This window comes from Tamandua tetradactyla, chromosome 15 (assembly GCF_023851605.1).
Source record: "Tamandua tetradactyla isolate mTamTet1 chromosome 15, mTamTet1.pri, whole genome shotgun sequence".
In the NCBI taxonomy this organism is placed as follows: Eukaryota; Metazoa; Chordata; class Mammalia; order Pilosa; family Myrmecophagidae; genus Tamandua; species Tamandua tetradactyla.
Window position 1 is genome coordinate 49,461,037 of NC_135341.1, and position 21,076 is coordinate 49,482,112.

The 21,076-nt window shown below is 56.1% G+C and overlaps 1 protein-coding gene across 5 annotated transcripts; it reads right to left on the minus strand.

The window, feature by feature from the left end:
- Nucleotides 1-4: 4 nt before the first annotated feature.
- Nucleotides 5-21,076, minus strand: VILL (villin like). Of its 5 annotated transcripts, none has more exons than XM_077129811.1 (21): nucleotides 20,705-21,076; nucleotides 13,487-13,553; nucleotides 13,268-13,342; nucleotides 12,789-12,994; nucleotides 11,410-11,518; nucleotides 10,009-10,119; nucleotides 9,524-9,723; nucleotides 9,110-9,188; nucleotides 8,914-9,012; nucleotides 8,144-8,282; nucleotides 7,907-8,007; nucleotides 5,905-6,042; nucleotides 5,648-5,806; nucleotides 5,323-5,496; nucleotides 5,063-5,236; nucleotides 4,343-4,488; nucleotides 3,223-3,367; nucleotides 1,267-1,452; nucleotides 1,014-1,085; nucleotides 541-816; nucleotides 5-276 (listed from the first exon to the last, which is right to left on the minus strand). In XM_077129811.1, the coding sequence occupies exons 2-21, from the start codon at nucleotides 13,550-13,552 to the stop codon at nucleotides 163-165; spliced, it is 2,769 nt and encodes a 922-aa protein (XP_076985926.1). In that variant the 5' UTR covers nucleotide 13,553; nucleotides 20,705-21,076; the 3' UTR covers nucleotides 5-162. The 5 variants fall into 5 exon arrangements, with proteins under 5 accessions (XP_076985926.1, XP_076985927.1, XP_076985923.1 ...); XM_077129812.1 differs by lacking the exon at nucleotides 20,705-21,076 and adding an exon at nucleotides 18,415-18,603 and having other exon boundaries at nucleotides 11,410-11,512; XM_077129808.1 differs by lacking the exon at nucleotides 20,705-21,076 and adding an exon at nucleotides 18,415-18,603.

Genomic DNA, 21,076 nt, shown 5'->3' on the forward strand with positions numbered 1-21,076 from the left:
CACCTTGTGTGGGGCCACAAGCTTTTATTGAAAAAGGCGGGGATGTGACCCAGGAGCCTCTGAGTGGGGGTTGTGCACAGTCTCCCCAGGGGCTCAGGTCTGTGTAGGTTCTGGCAGGGGGCTTGGCCATGCGGGTGCCACTGGCAGACAAGGGGCCTTTCTTCAGAAGAAGCCGAGCTGCTTTTTCTCCTGCTGCTGCTTCCACTTGGCCATGCTGTAAAATTTCTCCTTGGATTTCCCAAAGATATCTTGGAAGTCGGAGTCTGAGAGATAGAACTGGGGGTGGGGGTGGGAGGTGGGTACAGGGAGAGGGGTGTCATCTGAGCCCAGAATTCTGTCCTACCCAGACTGTCATCCCAGCACCCAAGAGTCTCCCACATCTGCCTGCCTGCCCACCCCTCCCACTCCCACCTCCCAAAACACACATCTCCCCAGGCAGCCTGCCCATTGCCTGAAACCTCACCATCTGTGGGCCACCCCTTGGGCCTTTAGATGCATTTGTGCTGGGGCAGTGAGTGGCAGGGGGTCTCGGGCACTCACCTCCTTGCGGGCTGGGTCTACGCCCTCCGGCAGGTCCTCTGCAGCCTGGTGCATCAGCTGCTCTCGGGGCAGGCCGCCATTGATCACAGAGCTGGTGCTGCTGTAGCAGCTGCTGGTGCTGGTGCTGGTGCTGGTGCTGGTGCTACTGCTGCCCACCTTGGGGCCCAGTTCCAGCTCATTCTCTGAGCTTTCCTGGGAGCCCTTGAGGGCCTGCAAGGCCACGGGGCCTGTCCTGCCATCGGCCGGCCAGTGGGAAAGCTGGAAGTGGTTGACTTCCTGCCCAGAGAGGGGTCTCAGGCTGGGGAAAAGGGGGGACGGGCAGCCCATGGGGGTACCATGCTGACCCCACTGGCCCATCGTAACCCCTCCCACCTACAGGCCCTGGCCCTTTCCTCTGCCCATGCTAGATTGTACCCTTGGAGCCTAGTGCGCTGACCACCGTGGGGGGAAGCCCAGGAGGTCCCAGTAATCACCGCTGTTATCCTGGACATGGCAGATACTTCTCCCATGCTGCCCTCCACCTCCTCTGCATAGGACTGGCTGTTCTGGGGGACAAAAATCAGGGCAAGTATCAGGGTGGGGCAGGAATGGGGGCACTTATGGGACCCAGGACAGGGCCTCTTGTGAAGGCCAGGCCTCCTACACACACACTGGAGAGTCCCAGGCAGGGCAGTGCCCCCTCCCTCTCTTCCCAGGATTAGGGTGGGCTGGGGGTTCAGGCCTCACAGTCCACTTGTAGGGGTCCCAGGCCTGGAACCATCCAGTGAAGGTGGGAGGCTCGTGTCCTTGCTTGACCAGCACGATGGGCATGGCTGGGTTCCTCCCTGCTGGATGGGTCCTCAGGTACTCCCGACCCCAAGCCACTGCCTCCTCCTTCCACTCGCTTGCAGCTTCCCCGAGCCACAGGAAAATCTGGGCCGCAGATGGGATGGGTGGAGGGGCTGCCCGGAGCCCACCACCTCTTCCCCACCCCTGCCCATCAGATGGTCTTAGAGCCACCCCCCTTCCCCCACCCCCATATCTCCAGCCAACCAGATACACATGGCAGGTGGCTATACCCATCCCACTGTGGGCATTTATTCTGAACGCTTACTGTGTTCTAAAATGTTTGTTGAGCACTACCATATACCAGGCACTGTACTAGACATTGGGGAATTCATCAATGTAAAAAAAAAAAAGGACCAAAAATCCCCGTCCCTGAAGAGCTTTCATTTTATGGGGGAAGACATAAAAGTGAGCCAATAAATGAGTAAAACATGTAGTATATCAGATGGAGAAAATTAAGGCAGGGAAAGAGGCAAGGAGACTGGTAGAGGTAAGGATATTGCAATCTTAAATTAGGGTCAGGGACATATGTGTTATTTTTCACAAAAAATGAAAAAAAGTTGTTTGTGATGATAAATGCACAGCTCTATGAGGATACTGTTCACCAACGATTGCACACTTTGGATGATTACATGGTATGTGAATATATAATACATACCAACAAAAAATAATTTAAAAAAATTAGGTCAGGGAGAGCCTCACTGAGATGACATTTTAGTAAAGGTCTGAGGGTGTGGGAATAAATGATGTTTATGTCTGGGGGGATCATGTTCTAACCAGAGGAGACCGCCACGGAAAGGTCCAGGCGGGAGTGCCCGGCACCTTCTGGAAACAGCGGGGAGGTGGCTGTGGCTGGAGCAGAGCACGCAAGGAGAGTGAGAAGAAAAGGGGTAAGAGAGCTAGGGCCGGCCAGGTCACGCAGGGCCTCGGGCTGCAGGAAGCGCTTCGCTTTCACTCTGAGTGGGCTGGGGCGCCCGCATGCCTCATCACCGCAGAGTCACGGACAGCTCCCCACATACACAGCGACACAGAGGTACACAGTTATCACAGCTACACAGCAGCGGTCATCCACACGGCCAGTCGGCAAGTCCCACAGTCCCACACTGTCATCCACAGTTGCACAGCCACACACGGTGGCACATAAACACCATCGCACTCAGGTACACAGCTGTGCACTCTCAGACGACCTCACAGAAACTACAACCCCTCAAAAAACAGTCACACAGAATCATAATATAAACGGGAAGACAACCAGTCATTCACACCTACAGCGAGGCAGTCACACAGTCACACACACATATACACACACGAGTCTAACCAAACTGCCAGTCACAGTCACACAGGCATCGAAACAGTCGGGTCTCGAACACCTAGCCATTTACACAAGAGAAAATGTACAGCCACTCAGTATCATCCAAGGCCCCGCAAAGGCATCCACCATCGTTCAACTATAGCCACTCGCATGACACTGACACACATTCAGCCACAGGTGCGCAGTCACCTGGAGTCACCTAAGGCACACCTAAGGCACACAGAGGTGCACACAATCACAGAAATGGTCAAAGATCACACACGAGTTCCAAACACGCAGAGGCTCCTGCACTCTCCCATACGCAGCACGACACCAACTCATCCCTGGCCCCACATCTTCAGTCACACCAGCCCACAACCACTCACAGTGCTATACACATAGCCATCCAGTCGCTCACACACTGCCACGGACTCACGCACCGCCTTACGGACAGAGTCACATGGCTAAATACACACAGGCAGCCACACCCACCCACGCCCAGTTACCTGGACACACAAATACAGACACACCCCGGCTCATGCCCTGGCCAGGCAGGCGGGCCTTACCTCCTCCCAGGTGTCCAACAGCATGATGTCATACTTGTCCAAGTCCTCTTGGCTGAAGAACATCATTTCCGTGAGGACCAGGCAGCCCTCCTGGCTGGAGCACTCAAACAGTCGTGGCTGGAAACTTGAGACCTCCTCGGGGAGCCTGGCCAGGGTAGGCAGCAGGGCCGTGAGGGGAGCAGAGTGCTGCTGCCTCTCACCAGCGGGGGCCACACTGGCCCTCAGCACCCGGGACCCCACCCCGGGGACTGGGAAGCAACTGCTTCTGGTGATGGGCCCTCACAGGTCCTGCTCCCAGCTCCCCCCACCCCACGACTGACTCCAGGTGCACCCTGCCTCTCTCTGGGCCTCGGTGACCCCTTCAGTCAGTGGGGAAAACAGGTTTGGCCATCTAACTAGTTTTAGCCAGCTGTGACGCAGCCACCCTGTGAATTTCCCCAGAAGTGGATACTGGGGAGGAGGACAGCTGGCTTAGTGGGGAGGACCTGAGTTGGGGCCCCATGCTCCCTGGGATGGAAGGGGCCAGGCAGGAGGCCACAGAGGAAGGTTAGGCTGGGAGAGAGGAAATAAACTTAGGCGACTTCCAGGAGGGGGTCCTGTGAATAACCCAGGTCCCCAGGCTCACGAAAAGTGGTCTGGAAATCAGCTACCTCCTCCCTTTGGGACCTCACTCTGCTCCCACCTCCTATATACATCCTGTCCATTTACATGCCACACACACATGCACACATACATACCGGATACATTCCGTTCTTGCACACTCCACACGTGCTGGATACCCACACATCATATTACACTGTATGCACACACCTGGACACAAACGAGCCCTGAGGACTGTGTGATTGCGGAAAGGCAGGTGTCCCCTTGAGAGCAATGCAGGGACCAGATTCAGCCAACAGAGGGTGTCACTGCCCTTGCTGTCTCTGGCATCTTCCTGACCCAAGTTACTGGGGGCCAGGGGGGAAGGCCCCCGAGAGTCCCTGGAGGTGAGCCGAAATCTGGGGCTCTAGCCTTGCCTCTCAAGAGCTCTGTGTGACCCTAAATTAGTTATTCACCCTCTCGGAGTCAGTTTCTTCCTCTGTGTAAGGGAAACACTCCCTGCTCGTCGCACGCCGGTTACCTCTTGTTGCTGGGGTAGGGAGCCCGGCCCCCCAGGGCCTCCCAGAAGCAGAGGGGCTCCTGGCCCTCCAGCACCGTCTCCTTGTTCTTCTTGGAGATGGCCGTGGTCACCGTCCGTGCCATCTCACGCTGGTCCCCACTGCAGCCCTGGCAGGCAAAGAGCAGGATAGACCCCGGAGGGAGAGGGTCTCCACCTCTAGGCACACACCCCTCACTGACTGCGGGCCTGAGTAGCAGGGGACCCTAAGCTCAGGGAGGGGCATGAGCCAAGGATCTCTCTTCATTCCCTTTCCAGGCCTCAGCCTCCCCATCTGAGCAGTGGGAGAGTAGGGAACCGGCTGCGAAATCACAGGTCTACAGCAAGGCACGGTGGATCTCCAGGTTTGAGGGTCATACATGGTTAGGCTGATGCTCAGAAAAAACTCTGGTGAAACTGGAACTGACCTCTCCCCCTTTCCTCAAGAGATATGGGAAGGGACATGCCTCCTGCTCATGGCAGGAAGGAGGGGAAGGGGGAGAGGCAGCTTGGGCTTGGCCTGGCTCTGACCCATGGACTTTCAGGCCCACTTGTCACTTTGCAACATCCCCTGAGGTCCAGAGGGGACACTGCGCACTCTCTGTCCCCACCTCCCCCTACCCCATACATCCTCTGTGAAGTGGATCCATCCCGGCCTGGCAGCACTGCCCCCCGTGTGAGATGAGTGGTGAGGGCTGGGGGTACCTTTCCAAACCAGAGGTAGCAGATGCTGTCTGTGATCAGCAAGAAGATGTCACTGGAGTTGAGGGATGAGGCACGGGCTGGCACTTCTGTGGTCTTGGTGTTGTGACTTTCGGTGCCTTGCACATGGAAGAGCCTCGTGGCTGGCTGCCCCTTCCCATTGGGCCCAGGACCCCCCTGCAAGAGAGCTGGGCCTCAGGCTCTCAGGGGTGGGATGTACTACCTCAGGGACAAAGGGACCCTTGCTTTAAGCCACCACTGACCTCTGGACCCTGAGTGTGCAGCCTAGGATAGGGAGTCAGGCTCTTTCTAAAAGAGAGGTCAGGACATGGCTCCCCAGCCTTGGATGTGGAAAGTGAGTTGTGTGACCCCAGGCTTGGTTTCCCTTTGATCCAACTTCCTTGCCTGTGCTCCTGCGCTGTGCCCAGCTCTGGGGGCTGAAGAAGGAAATCTGGACAGGGGCCACCTTTGGAGATCCTGGGCTTCAGCTACGCCCCCAGAAACCAGAGGGTGGTAAGCTGGGCCCCAGGCCTGAAGGGAAGGTACTAAGCATGTATGTGAGGGTCCCAGAGGCAAGGTGGGCCCTACCTGGAAGACCACCAGCTGGCCCTGGAAGATGGCGAGGAAGTGGGGGGGTTCGCTGCCCATGTTCACATGCTCCTGCACCAGGGCCCCATGGTGCAGGAGGTCCAGCTCCTTGGCGTGGCTGCTCAGCGTCCTGATCTTGTCTGGAGTGGCCTGCTGGCCCTACAGACAGGGGTGGTGAGGGCCGGGCCCAGCTGCCCACTCTCAGCACCTCAGCTCTACGGCTTTAGGTACCTGCCACTCCCCTCAGCCCAGCACACCTGCCACAGGTACAGGAGGTACTGGACGTGGCCGAGCTTCTGGTACGTGTAGAGGACAAGGTAGCAGTTGCCTGAGCACAGCTGTGCATGATGCTTGGGGTCCACAGGCTGCCTGCATAAGTCCTGGATGCACCACACCTGGAGGGGGGAAGGGAACCCAGGGGCACAGGCGGCTCCTCCACCCAGACCAGCCTGCCCACCCTGCATCCAGCCAGGATGGCTCCCCAAGTCTTTCACCGTCTATGCAGGCAAAGGCTCACCCCCACCTCTGCGCCCACCCTGTGCTTCGTGTTGGACTGGTGCAAGGATCTGCAGGTGACCCTCCTCCCCAGGACCCGCGGAACCCAGCACGCTTGGGCCAGCCTGCTCCCAGGCAGGACTCTGAGTTTCTGTGCGGTGCGTGGAATACACAAGTGGTTGAGAACTCCAGAAGCTGCCAACTGTTGGCTCGGCCCCAGCCACTTGCCACTCCCAGCCCTGACACTACCAACCACAGCCCTGGTTAGGGGCAGACAGGCCCTAGAAGATTCCAGCCTGGAAGCTAGGCAGGAAGCAAGGACTAATGGGCTCTTGGAAAAAAAAATCTCTTTTTTAAGCAAGGTCTATTCAAAGACAGAAAGGAAAATGCTTCCTCACGCTGGTCAGTACGGTATCTTGTTTGTGTAAGAAGTAGAGTTTGGGCACTGGAGCCAGGCAAATCCCCATACTCTGCTCCATGTTGGCAGAGAGACCTTTCTGAGCTGTAATATGGGGGTAGCCCACCCACCTTGCACCTCAACCTGGCAGAAAACAATCACTGGGCATCCTTTGTCCACACAGAGCCTGAAGGTCTCCTCCAGATCAGAACATCCAGAATGTTTTTTTTTTTTTTTTTGCAGAAGGGGCTGGCCCTGACCACAGACTACCTGCAGGCGCCACCCACCTGGCAGCCAGGGCTCCCTCTACTACCTGTCCTTTGTCTGCTCAGAGGCATCCCCTCCTGCCTTTGTGCTTGGAGCCTGGGGTTACAGAGCTCTCCCTCCCTCGCTCACCTCCCCCCCCCTCCCTGTCTCCCCCTTTCTATCTCCCTCCCTGCCCCTCTCTGTCTCTCACTGGGTACCCCATCATTCCCTCACCCTCAATTACCCCCTTCACCTCCTCCTCTCTTTCCCTGTTCTCCCTCACCCCATCTCCTCCTTTCTCTGTGTCCCCACACACACGGCCACCATCCACCCATGTTAGGGCAAACGCAGGAGGAAACCTTGGAGAAACGGTATTCTCTCTGATCTTTTTGACCTACCTCGAGAACTGAGACCCCTCACATGGGCTCAGCACTGCTGACCCTGTACTTTCACAGCATTCCTACACTAGCTCTGTGGCCAGATGGGACCACACCTTTTGCTCTCATTTACAGATAATAAAAACAAAAGTGAGGCCCAAAGGAATCAAAGGCCTGGGTCCAGGGTCACCCAAGAAGCCAAGACGCAACCCTGCCCTGTATGGAGCCTAGAAGTGGCTCCTAAGCCCTGTATCTCCCAGGCCACCGAGTGAGTGGTTGACAGTGTGTGACTGTGTGTCCATGTTGGTGAGTTCCTGTAGGTTGATGGTTGTGTGTAGCTGATTGTGTGTGATGTAGAGTTTGTACAATTACATGCGGGCAGTTGTTTATGTAGCTGTGATTGGGTGTGTCTGGGTGTCTGTAATTATGTGCAATCACAAGGTGTGAGTATGTATGTCTAGGTGATTGTGTCTATGACTGTGTCATCCATAGGTAACAGGGCGTAAAGTGTCCTGTTGTGTGCCTGGGAATGTTCTGTGAGCGGGTGGCTGTGGCTGTGTATGATTAGGTGTGACTGTGTGTATAAGTGGCCAGTCAGGAGGGTCTATGTATATGTACACGTGTCCCTGATTGCGTGCAGATGTGCACCTGGTTGTACTTGGGTCACTTTAGGTAGCAGCCATGCCCTTCACCTGAAGGCAAAGATGTGTGCCCATCTTCCCCCGGGGAACCAGCGCCCCTCACCTCCACCTTCCCAAAGCCGTCGTCCACCATCCTGAGCTGAGCGGCTAGCTCAGGCTGGTTGTGCAGCTTGGCCACGTTCAGCTGCACCTGCATCAATTTACCTGCGGGTGGGGCAGAGCGCTTTAGTGGCGCCCTCGGTCCCCGCCCCCGCCCCGCCCACTCGCCCCGCCCGCCCCGCCCGCCGAGCGTCCGGCCCCGCCCTGGCCCCGCCCCCTCCAGGCCCCCAGCGCCGCTGACCCGTCCCGCAGGCTTTCTTGCTCTTGTCCTGCTCCGGGGTCCACGTCCGGAAGAGCTGTTTGAACGCGACCGGCTCGGCGCCGTCGTTCACCACCTCCACGTTGGTGTAGTTGGGGTAGCCCTTGGCCTGGATGAAGCCCTGGGGCGGAGGCTCTGTCAGGTCTGGGGCGGGAGCGCCCGTGGGGACTCCGGCCGGCCTCGGGGCCCCCGGCAGCGGTAACCCACGGAGCTCACATCCCACCTAAAGGGCTGAGTCCTCACTCCCACCTTTCCGAGGGCGGTGAGGGTAGGCAGGGGCTCTGAGTCAGGGCTTGGGGAGGGGCTGGTCCTACTCTTCCTCAGACTCCAGGCAGAGCCCTGCGTCCCCACCCAGAAAGGAGGGGGACCCAGCGCAACGCCCTCACACCTCAACGCACGCCACATCCCCCTCAGCACCCCAGAGAGGGGCCCTTTCCTCCTCGTCAGACCCCTGGGCCGAGCTGTGTCTCCTTCAGACGGGGCTGTGCTGGCTCCCCACTCAGACCCTAGGGCAGGCTCGAGTCTCCTTCAGCAGGGCCCCCAGGGCGGAACTACCTTTCCTCCCTTCAGACTCCAGGGTCGGGCGCTTCCTTCCTCAGACCCCCAGGCAGGGCTACCCCCTATCAGATCCCCAGGCAGGACTGTCACACACCTTACTCTTCAGGGCAGAGCTGCCTCCCCCCTCAAAACCCAGAGCACAGCTGCCTCCCTTCAGCCCCGGTCAGGCCCCTCTCAGGGGTCCAGGGCCTCACCGCAGCCCGGGTAAAGGCAGCCTTTTTCTCCTGGAGGCTGGACAAGCGTCCCAGCCACACGTAGATCTTGAAGCCACCCTGGTCCAGGATGTGGCAGACCTGGGAACAAAAGTGGGCTGGTCAATAGCTGGTCCAGACTGGGCTGGGGTTGTGGGATGGGATGGGGTGGGGGTAGGTGGGGCCAGGCCTGCCTCACCTCTTCTTGCAGTAGGTCCTGGGTCAGTGGGGCGGTCGCCAACTCCAGGACCACCAGGTCCTCACCCTTCTCGTAGACACTAGAGGACAGGCAGCCAGGTGTGGGCAGCTCAGCCCCTTGCCCACTGTACCCTCCTGAAGCAGAGGGCCTGGAGATTGGGGCCCTGAACTGCGGTCCTGACTGTGGCTCCCTAGCCCTCTCCCTAGGCCTCAGTTTCCCTGTTTGTACATGGGTCTATCAGCCAGGCAGCCAGCCATGCGAGAGTATAGGCTGAGCCCAAGATCCCATGTGGACTGCCCCAGAAACCCACGGGCAATTTCTGGAGGGCTTTCTAGAGGCGTGGTGTACTGCAGTAATGATGGACATGTGAACGTGGCTTGTCCCACCCACCCAGCCCACCCCAGGTCTGCTTACTGGTAGAGGCGAATATTGGCCTTCTGCAGCTGATTAATATATGGGTAGGGCTTGGCAACGTGCAGGCTGCCCACTCTGCTGCCCAGCACGGCCTCCATGATCTGCACGAGGTCTGTGGCCTGGACCTCGTCGTCCACCACGCCAACCTGTGCACGACCACCACGCTCCCTGTCCCGGATGCTGCAGGTCAGGGCCAGCCCCTGCAGAGGGAGATGTGGCAGTCAGGGCTTTGGCAGTGGGTCCCCCCCTTACCCTCAGACGGTCCAGCCCAGAACCTCGTTACTGCTCAGCACCCCGACACTGGGCTGGTGGCATCCAGGGGCACCACCGGTGTGGGGTCGGTCTCAGCTACCACCTAATAGGTGCTTCTCAGTTGTGAGATTGAGCCAAGCCCATACCCCTTCCGGGGTGGCTGGAGGATGGGAACCTGGAAGACCACCTCCTCCCAGAGACCAGCACCCCTAGTTCCCCGGGCAGACACTGACCCGTGCCTTCTCAGCAGTGCTGGCTTTGGGTCCATTCCACTGGATCATCACCTTGCCCAGGTCCAGCAGGAAGATGTCGCCCTTATTAAAGCTTTTCCAGGAGAGTTGCACCTGCCAGAGCCGGGGTGGGGTGGGGAGGGGCGGCAGGGAGGAAGATAGCACCACTAGCAGCAAGCCCAGGGAGATCATCCCTTCTCCCTTCTCCCTTCTTGCATGAGCACAGCTGGGCTGTAACACTATGTGTGCTGGGAGCTCTGTGCAAGTGGATTATATATGACTGTGACAGCACCTGCCATGGTGTGCAGCCATGCACCCATGCCAGTGTATATAGGTGAGGCTATGTGTGTTTCTAGGTATGTGTGACTCTAGGTTTTGTTGCATTTCTCACAGGTTGCAATACTGAGTGTGAGACTTCTTCCTCTCTGCATGCCTGGAGCTGTGCATGTGCGCATATATACAGGTATACAACTGGTTTTGAAATCCTTTTGATGTGTGAGTAGATGTGTGTGTATACACACATGTATACATATATGTGGGTGATTGAAATGTGAACAAGTGTGTGCACTCATGTGTGACAGTGTATGTGAGCCTATGTGGGGGACAGTGTGTATCTATGGAGAGGAATAGTTATCATCCAAATGGAGACACTTTGGAGAGTCAAAGGGGGAACTCGAAAGAATCACACTAGCAAAACAGTAAAAGTCGGGCTGCATGGCATCCCTGCCTGACCAGGGATACAGGGTCACTGGACCCGTGGGAGACAGTGTGGGAGAGTGTGTCACAGGCTGGCATATGCTATGCAGATGGCACTGTGCGGAATGCAAGGGTCATCCTTCACATTGCAGCATCACACACCTGGAAGTTCATTACACCAAATTCCTGCCAGATGGCAGCAAATGCCTTGTTCTAACTAAGTCACTATTTCATGATAATTTCTTGCCAAAGGAAAGTAACGGGCATCCTGTTCTAATTTGCACAAAGGCGCTATATGGACTAGAGTGGCGCAGTGGGAGACGACGTGTGTGACTGTGGTTGGCAATGACAATGTGTGTGAGGATGTGCGCCACCCACCCCCGATCCTGCTGCCCCCACTGTGCTGCTTACCGAGACCATCTAGGTGTGCCACCGTGTCTGCCTCACCTCCCCAGCTTATTAATAGACCCATGAGGCAGACGGGGAAACCAGAGAGGGTCAGGTGAGCAGTGGCAGAGTGGGGCCAGTAGCCTGGCTCTGCCTTCTCTGTCCTCATTTCGAAAGGCCGTCTGGGAATCCTGATGCCTGTTGCCCCGGAGGAGGCTCCCTTGCCCCCACGAGCCTCCGCAGTTCTCTCTACTCTCAGTACACTCAGCCCAGGCTGAGGCCAGAGGTCCAGGGTCAAGTGGCATCCCTGGTGATCCTCACCTCAGTGGCAGACACGTGCTTCCTTGCTTTGATGTGTAGCAGTCGCTGGATGCTGTACATGTTGGTCTCCACATGCTTGAGGTCAGGGGCTAGTCCTCCCTCCCTGTAGCTGAGGGAATGGGGGCCTGTTTAAGAACACACGCTGCCACGTGCAGGAAACAAGTGCAGATGTGATGTGGGCATGTGCATGTTCACATGTGGGGGATAAGCACGTGCTAGCTTATTCCATGTGTGGGGGTAAATTAAATACAAGCACGTACACACACATGGGCACACACGTGGGGGTCTTAGCGTGCATTTGCTTATCCGTGGGTGTAGATGTGGACACATGCATGTGCGTGTACACATGTATCCATGCAGGGGATAGTGTGTTTAGCCATATGAGTGTAGATGCCAGTGCATGGAACGCAGGCAGCAGCGTATATGTGTGTGAGTGGACATGTATATTCATGTGTGTGTGGAGGCGTGCCATCTGTAGGTACACACACATAAGGAGTGGCATGCGTTTCTGCAGGTGCGTATATATGTGTGTGCCTGTTGATATATACACTACACACATGGACTAGGTTCAACTGTATGAAATTGAAATGGTTGTCAATTTCGCAGGGTTCAACCCTACCCATTGCAATTATTAACACAAAAATTATTTGAAGACATTTATAGCAAGAGATGCATTTCTCCTGAGCGCAGTAACGTAAGACCAAACTCGAAACCATATTAGCATCCACTCCTAGGTTTTACCCAAAAGAAATGCAAACATGCCTACGCAAAAACTTGTACGTGAATGTTCACAGCAGTGTTTTTTTATAACAGCCCTGAAGGGGAAACAACCAGACATCCATTAGCTGGTATTAGATGGATCAGTAAAATGTGGTATTATCCATACAACGGAATATTATTTGGCAATAAAAAGGAATGAAATTCTAACACATGCTACAACATGAATGAACCTTGAAAACATTATGCTAAGTGAAAGAAGCCAGTCACAAAAGACCACGTTGGATAATTTCATTATAGGCAATGCTCAGGATAGGCACATCTAGAGATAGAAAGTAGATTAGTGGTGGCCTAGAGCAGGGGGAAGATGGGGCTGGGTGGAAATGGGAGTGAACACTAAAGGGTATAAGGGCTCTTTGGGGAGTGATGAAGTATTCTAAAATGGATTGTACTGATGGCTGCACAACTCCTTGAATATCCTAAAAATACTGAACTGTACACTTTAAATGGGTAAATTGCATAGTGTGTGAACTGTAGTTCAATAAAGGTGTTAACCACAAAAACCTGCCCACATTAGGAGGTGGGAGAAATAGTCACCCCAAGGCTGGCCCAGCCCAAGCATGGACTCCATCACCCCCGGGTTACCCCTACCCCTCACTCACATGATTCCCTGGCGGAAGTAGCTGTGGAAACAGTCGGACTCGTGGCCCTGGGCCTCGCGGTGCTGCACAGTCAAGCTGCCCAGCCCCTCTTCGAGGCACTGCACGAAGGCTCCCGCAGCAGCTTGTTCCTCCATGCTCGCTGACTTCCCGACCCAATAGTGCAGGTCGCTGGATGCCTCCCGTGTGGACTTTGGGTTCTGGGGGACCTAAGGCCAAGATGTATGTCTGTGGGGGAGGGTACTGAGAACAGAAGGTGGGAGGGGAACCCAGGGAGGGCCAAGGCACGGGTAGAGAGGAGGGCGAGGGATGTACCAAGGGCCAGGGGGAGACATTGTGCAAAGGCTTCCATGGACCCTGGAGATTGTGAAGGGGGAAGGAGTGGTGAAGAGGCCTCAAAGGGCTCTTCTCAGGGTGGTGCTTATGTCTGTGCTGTCAGACTCTCCAGTCCTGTCACTTCAGACAGACTCCAAGTGACTCACGTGGAGGATGATGTAGCAGTGTGCCTCAAAGAAGGTCCCATAGGCCCTCTCGGGTACCGGCACCATCTTCAGGTCCTGGGAGAGGAGGGTACAGAGTGACAGCTCAGGAGACTCCTCCCCTACAGGCTACCCCGGGTGGGGGACAGTGGAGAAAGCCTGGTCTCAGAGACAACCCCACTCGCTTTGCTGTCAGTTCTGCTGAATGGTCATCACTCTCACCTCAATGATCCATATGTGGAGGTCCCTATGGCACTCGATGGTGGGGAGGCTCTTGTCAGTGTCCATCCTGGGATAGGTGGGATGAGAAAGGAAACAAGGAACGAGAGCCAGAGTTCTCAGGCTGGAGGCCAACCTGTACTCTGGGCTCCAAACAAGAACTCGGTCCACCTACAGCTCTCCAAAGCACCTTCATCATAGACTATGACTTTCATTAGGTGGGCTCTGCAAACAGGCTTGGGTTCTGCAAACAGACAAATGTCATCAAGCCAGAGCAGGCACTGCAGACCAACATACAGAGGCTTTGTAAATAATTTGTCTATGCTCTTGAAATAGGGCTGAGCTTCGTGGACAGAGGTGGATTTTGAACACAGGGCAACCACTGCAAACAGTCTGGGCGTAAGAAATAAGCTTTGCAGACGCACATAGGATCTGCAGTCAGGGTTAGTCTCTGTAGATAGTGATATGTTATGCATATGGAGCTAGTTCTCCAGAGCCAGAAAATCTCTCTGCAGACAGACAAAAGCTTTGCTAATAGGAATAATTACTGAAGGGAGGGACAGACTCTGCAAACAGGGATAGGTTCTGCAAAGCGGGACAGGGTTTTGAAATGGGACAGAATCCGATAGACAAAGATGAGCTCTGCACACAAGGACAGAGCTGCAAATAGCTGTTGGTCTTCCAAACTAAGTTAGGAATAGGCGATGCACACAGGCACAAGTTCTGCAAACGGACAGCTTCTGCAGGCTGCAAAGGGGGAAGTGGGAATGGAGAAAGCCTATGTGAAAAGGGCTGAACTCTAAGGACTAGGATAGGCCCTACAAATGGACAGATTCAAGACAGGGCAGGTTTTGCAGACAGGCAAAAGCTTTCCTAATGAGGACAAACTGCAAAATGGATGGACTACACAGATGGGCATTAGTGCTCCAATAGGCAGAGGTTTTTTGGACAGAGATGAGTTCTGTGTACAGGGGCAGCCTGTGCAAATGGACATAGACTTTTCCCAGGAAAATTCAGGGAGGCTGGGAAAACAAAGATTCCGAATATTGACAAAATCTCTACAAACAGTTCTATGTTCTGTGGAGCTTGCTAGACTGGAAAAGGCTCTGCAAGTGTGGATGGGAGAAAACTCTTAAGACAGGGGCTGTTTTCATGAGAGGCAGACTCTGCAAATATGGACTGGTACATAGATAGGCAGGGACCTGCAAATAGGGATAGCATCTTCAGGCAGAGAAACAGTTCCCAGACAGAGGCAGTTTCCTGAAACAGACAAAAATTCTTTAGACATTGTCAGACTTTATAGCCTCTGCAAACGGATCCAAATCTAGCATACAGGGAGATGGGAACAGGCTGGGAAAATCTCTGCAAAGGGACTCAGGCTCTGATAAGACAGGCTATGCAGACAGAGGCTTTGCAGATAGGGAGAGGTTTACAAGCCCACATGGGCTCTGCAGACAGAAAGGCTGTATTAACAGTGACAACTTCTCCAGAGAGGGACAGGATCCACTGAAATGAGCTATCAGGGCAAACAGTTTTGTGTGCAAGCACAGATGCCTCAGACACCAGCAAGATCTGGAGACAAGGCTAGATTCTGTAGACAGCCCAGGTTCCACTAATAAGGGCAGGCTTTGTAGAAAAGAATGAGCTTTGGATACGGGTAAATATTCTGTAAATAGGGACAGCCTCTGGTACCAGGTACACAAGGAATTAGGAATAGAGTGTGCAGGCAGGCATAGGCTCTGCAAATGGAAATGCACTCTGCAGAAAAACACAGGTGCTCCCAGATAGACACAGCTACTTCCTGACAGTGATAAACTCTTCATAGGAACAAATCCTGCAAGCAAACGTTTCTACCCAGGAAGATCATATAGGCTGTTCAAAGAGATACAGATTCAGACAAAAAGACAGACTCTGAAAATAGACTCAGTCTCAGGACAGACACAGTCTCTGTGCACAAGACAAAGGTTCTGCAAACAGGAGCAGATTCTGCAGCCCCGCAGACTCTGCACACAAGGACTGTCTCTGGAAATGGGGACAGACTCTGAAGCACGGGACAGGCATAGCTGACCCAAGCAGAACAGGCAAATCAGGCATAGGCACTCCAGACAGAATTCCCAAACAGGGAAGGCTAAACTCTGCAAATACGCACAGACTCTGCAAACAGCTACAGCCTCGGAGTACAGGACGTAGCTCACCTGAGGTTGCTCAGAGCAGGGAGAGAAGCATGGAGGGAGAGGAGGCTGGGGATGAAGGGGGCTCTCAATTTTGGTACATCTGGGCAGGTCAGAGTCCGCTCTTTTCTTCACCCCTAACCATCTGAGGCTGTCCTGCACCTTTCCTTCAAAACTCGGAGTGGGTTTGGTCCTTCCTTCAACTATGGAAGTTCTTTCTACATGGATTGAAATCCTGCCAGGTGTAATGTTCTTGTTTCTTTGCTCAGGAGACCCAGGAATCACATTCTGAATCTCTCCTTCCTGGTGGCTCTGGTGTGGTGTTAACTCCCTCCCCATCCCCGTGCCCCAGATGTGTTAGAACACCCTTGGCTCTGCTGGTGCAGCATGACCACCATGAGAGGAGAGATACAGAGTTACCAAATCAGAGACCCAGCGTGACAGGTGGCACAGAGAGGCCTACATTCCTTACACCTTTGGCGCCCCTGAAAGCTGGGGCCAAGCCCTGGTGAGCTCACAGTACACTGTGGGAAACACCCAGCCCTCTCAAAGAGAGCCAAGGTTGCCATGGAAGTGTGTGGGAGAGTGTGTGTGGGGGTGGGGTGGGGGCAGAGAGGGGCTGCCCTGAGCTGAGTCATGACAGCTGAGGAGGCTGCAGGGAGGGTGATGGAGAGAGAGTCTTGCCTGGGAGTTAAACTTCATTTCCCAGAAGTTGCAGCCCCTCCTAACGCCTTGTGGAAACCATGTGTGTTGCTGGTTTCAGTCTTCTTTACTAGAGCAGAAGATTCCTGAGGGCAGGGTTTTTCACCTTTTGTTTACTGCCGGACCCCAGCTGCCTGGCACCCAGAAGCTAGTGAATGAACATAAACGGGGAAGGGAGTGGGATCTACGTGTGTGTATGTATGTACGTGTGTGTGTGTGTGTGCCCGTGTGTTCTAACTGCATCTAGAACTGCTGCTGTGGTTGACAGCCTGTTGGTATGACAGCGACATTAGAATGAGCTAGACATTGTGACCGTGTGATGGTGACATCAAGAATTAGACACCATGACTAATGGTGACACCTAATGATAAGCAGATACCGTGCAGTGATATGGAGTGACAGGCAGAGGTGTGACAGTGACACCCAAGGGACAGACACAGCAAACAGTGACAGTGATGAGAGTGACAAGCAGATGCGATGACCATGTAATGATGACCTTAAGCAGCTGGAAACGTGTGATGACACCGAGCGATAGGCATAGTGACGTGTGAAGGCAGTGTGGAATCCAGACACCATAATCAGGCGATGGGATACTGAGTGGCAAAAACAGTGACCGGTGACAGCAACCAGGGCAAGGCAGTCACAGTGACCACGGGGCAGACAGTGACTAGAGGGATGGATAGGGACTATGAGATGTAGATCACATAACTGCAAAAACAGCCACAGAGAACAGTGGTAACCAGGACCCTATGTGGGACAGGGAAATCCAGGAAAGTGGCAGCCAGGCTTGGCTAGTTTCACTGGGAGGGGACAGGGTTCCCCAATATCCAGCCCCAGCATGGGGAGCCAGCTCTCTGGCCTCACTGGGCACGTAGGGCCTGAGGGCCCCACCCCCATGCACATGGACTGTCTCCCAGCTGCCTTCCAGGAGGGAGGAGGAGGGGGAGGGGACAGGGAAGGAACACTCAGAGGGTGGGCATTCCTGCCCTTTTGCTCCCTTCTTTTCCCCACGTGCTTCCTTTCTCACCCAGGGGCACCCTCCTTTCCCAGAGTGTCCCTCGATCCCCTCAACTCCTCCCTTTCCCCAATATCCCTTCTCTCCCAGCAGAACCCCCTCTCCCTCTGTCCCCCCTTCTTCCTCCTAGGAGTCCCTTTCTCTTCCGCGGGGAACTGCTCCTTCCACTGGGGGTCGGGGGAGAACCCCCTCCTCTTTCAGAAACCCAGTTCCTCTTCTGTTGCCCCCCTTCTCCCCTGCCGCCCCTGTCTTTCCCCAGGCACCCCCATCCCCTTTCTTCTCCAGATTTTCTCTTCTCTTTTCCAATGTTCCTTCCTTTCTCCAAGAACCGCAACCCCCCCCCCCCCACCCCACCTCGCCGCCATCCTCTTCCTCTCCTGGAAGGCCCTGTCTCTTCTCTGCGTACCGGCTCCCTCCACGTGGGGCCCCTTTCACTCCCAGCGTCTAATTCCTGCTCTGGTACGCCCTTCCCTCCCCCCGGCACCTTTTCCCAGATGCCCTTCTCACCCCCTGGGTGTCCCTTTTTCTCCTCCTTCTCCCCCCACCCCAGCAATTTCTCCATTCCTTAGGCACCCCTTCTCTCCTTCAGCGCCCCTTCTTTCCCCAGGTGCTCTTCTGTCCTCTGACTGCCCCCCCCCCGCCCCCACCTCGCACCCTCCCCCCCTCTTTAAGTGTATGCAAAGGGGTGGCCAAGGGAGGGTACTTTGCCCAACTTCCAGGAAGGGGGGAGGGGCGCTGTCTGCAGGTGCGGGAGGAGGGGGGGCAGCGCCCGGCCTCCAGGCTCGCGGAGTCTGTGGGGGGCTGAGGTCCCCACCCATGGCCAAGCCCACCGTGTTCTTCCCCTCGGGCCACTCCAGTCAGAGCCTGTCTGCCCCCCACAGGCTCGCTCGCTTGTTGGGCTGCTCGCTGCTTCCCCATTTTGCCGGCCCCTGAACCTGTGAGCACAGGCCCCGAGCCTCCCACCCCGGACTCCCCGGCTGTCCCGTGTCCCGGAGCCCCCTCCCTGCCCCCGCTGTGGCCCGCGCCCCCTCTGCCAGGCCTACCTGCTGGGAACTGCTCGGAGCCTTCGCCCTGCCTGCGGGCAGCGCTGGGCCGGGCACGGGGCCAGGCTCTGCCCACTGCCCTCCCCGCACCCCCCTTGTAACCCAGCCCTGCCTCCTGCCCCGCGGGACACACCCACAGCTTGGAGGGCTGGACAATCCGACTTAGTCAGTCTGTTAGTCAGTTGACAAATATTGGCAGAGTTGCCTGGGAGCCAGCCCTCTCCCTCCCCAGGGCCTTGGCTGGGTGTGCCAGGCCTCACTTCACTGGCACCAAAGGCCAAAGAGAGCAGGGGATGGGGGACTAGGCTGGGCTAAGATGTGGGGGTGGAATACGCTATGATTTCCTTCTCCGGGAGCCTGGGTGGGCCCCTGCCCTCTGCCCTCCTGGATGGCGGGCGCCCCCCACCCTGATTGGAGCCCTGGCTGGGCTCAGACAGCCGGGCCACTTGAGCCAGTTTGAGAGGAAGCAGCAACAAGGTGGGGGGTGGCATCCAGCTCTGTGAGACTCAGGTGACTTTAGGAAGTGGGGGAAGGTGACCGGGGCTCTCTCTAGGCATCCCAGCTCCACCCACCTCACACCCTCCTGCTCTCCCCTCACAGTTTGAGCTTGCTGCCCAGTACGGCCCTCCCCAGGGAGCCCTGATACTCATCGTGGGAGAGACCAGTCCAGCCTTTGTAGGCAAAGTACCTCCCACACCTCGGGCTGGCCCCTGGCCCTCATTTTACCTCCTGCCTGCTGGTGGCGGGGCAGCGGGGGGTGGAGAGGTGCTGGCACTAAAGCACCCTAGACTCCAGAGTCCGAGCCAAGGCCTAGCCCACGCGGGCAGCCCCTTCAAGAGCACACTGCCAAGGCCTGTCCGCGGGCCCCCAAAGCCCTTTGGCTGTGCCCAGTCCTTGCCCAACAATAGTCCCTGTCACAGCGTTGGGGTATACCAGGAAAGCGGGGTCAGCTGTGCCAGGGTGGGGGGACAACAGACGGAGTTAGTGGGCCCCTGTGCGTGCATGGAGGGGTGCCTGCCCCACAGCGGGCCTGTCTAAGCCCCGCACGTGACAGTGTGCCTTTCTGTCCCTGAGTGTGATGTCGTGCGTTCAGTTCTGCCTGCACATGCCTGTTTCCCTGTCTCATTTTGCCCCTGTGCCCAGCAAAATTCCGTTTATTCACTTCTCCCCACTTCCTCATCTCACCTGCTCTCCTGGGTCCACTCCCCTTGGTCTTTGTTCCTGTGCTCCCTGGAAATGTCTCTTTCTGAGGTCACCAGTGCCCCTCTCACCAAAGCTGGGGGTCTGCCCTCTGTCTTCGGCTTTCTCTCCCAATGGACAGGGACCCCGCAGACTACCCTTTCTTCTTGGAACATGTTCTTCTCTAGGCCTCCACATGTCCGCCCCCGGCTTTCTCCCTGCCTCACCGGCCACTCCGGTCTTCTCTGAGGGCACAGAGGTCAGGCCTTTGCTCCTGTCTCTTTCCCCATTTCTTTCCAAGTTCCAGTCCCAGGCTGCAAATACTACCGAGCACAGGTGTCTCTCCTGTCCTGCGTCCCAACCACCCCAGTGTCCAGCCCCAGCTTCTTCCTCTGTCTGGTCACGTCTCCCCTGGCATGTCTAACCCCACACGTGACACCGCATCAGGCTTCTGAGGTTCCCCGCTCAGCTCCACCTCCTCCCAGCCTCATGAAGTGGCACGACATCCGCCTGGTTGCTCAGGCCTGAATCTGGTTGTCATCCTGGATTCCCACCTTTCCCTCCCTCACCCCACCCCCCCCCCCACCCCCCCCCCACCCCCCCCCCCCCCGGCAACACCAGGGCCAGTCCCCGGGTGGCTCCTCATGTATCCTGAACCTGGCCGGGCCTCTCACGACTCTTGCCTGCTGTGGGGGGGGGCAGCCTCTCTTGTCAGTTGGTGGCGGCACAAGCCTCCTTCCCGCTGGGTCTCTGAACCTCCCCCGCCCCCTCCATCCTCCCACAGTGGCCAGAAAGATCTAATAACCGTAAATGAGATCAAGCTACTTTCCTGCTCAGATCTTCTCATTAAAGCTGGAAGAAAACCCCAAGCTGCCTGTCCTGGCTGTACCTCTTATCACTCTCCCCTTGCTCACTCTGTTCTTGCTACAAGATTCCTTCTATCCCTGAAGACACCAAGCTCATTCTAGCCTCCTGACCTCTGCCCTTCCTGTCACCTCTGCCTGGAAGCCTCTCGCCCAGGTCTTTGCAGGGCTGCTCCTTTCCCACATTCAGGCCTTGACCACCTCAGCTAAACAGTCCTCTGCCCCAGCCACCCGCCCCTTCCCCTCACCTTGTTAGTGTGTGTAGAACCTGATACCCTATTGATTTGGATCCGTGTGTACGGTCCGTGTCCCCGGCTGGAATGTAAGCCCCCCTGGGCAGGGCCTTGCTCGCTGCTAGTCACACTGTCTAGAATGGTGTCCAGCTCTTCGTTGACATGTCCTTGTGGCCTGTGCATGACTCCGTGGGGGGTCTGGACCCTTCCTGGGCTCTGACCTGAAGCCAGGGCCTGAAGTTGGGTTAGACCAGCGACCCTGGGTCCTCTCCAGCCCCAGTACTCACTGGCTGAGTGACTTTGGAGACTTCTCAGGCTCTCTCTGCGTTGGTTTTCCTACCCTGGGAAGCCAGGAGGGGAGCAGGGCACCCCGCCTGGCACAGTCTA

Bases quoted from the DNA above. Each gene is read 5' to 3' on its own strand.
- VILL (XM_077129811.1), bottom strand. From the start codon at position 13,552: ATGGACACTGACAAGAGCCTCCCCACCATCGAGTGCCATAGGGACCTC. The intron at 10,120-11,409 runs GTGAGGATCACC...CGGCTCTGGCAG, and splicing joins AGCACGTGTCTGCCACTGAG to GTGCAACTCTCCTGGAAAAG. The intron at 1,453-3,222 runs GTAAGGCCCGCC...TCTGCGGCCCAG, and splicing joins TGTTGGACACCTGGGAGGAG to ATTTTCCTGTGGCTCGGGGA.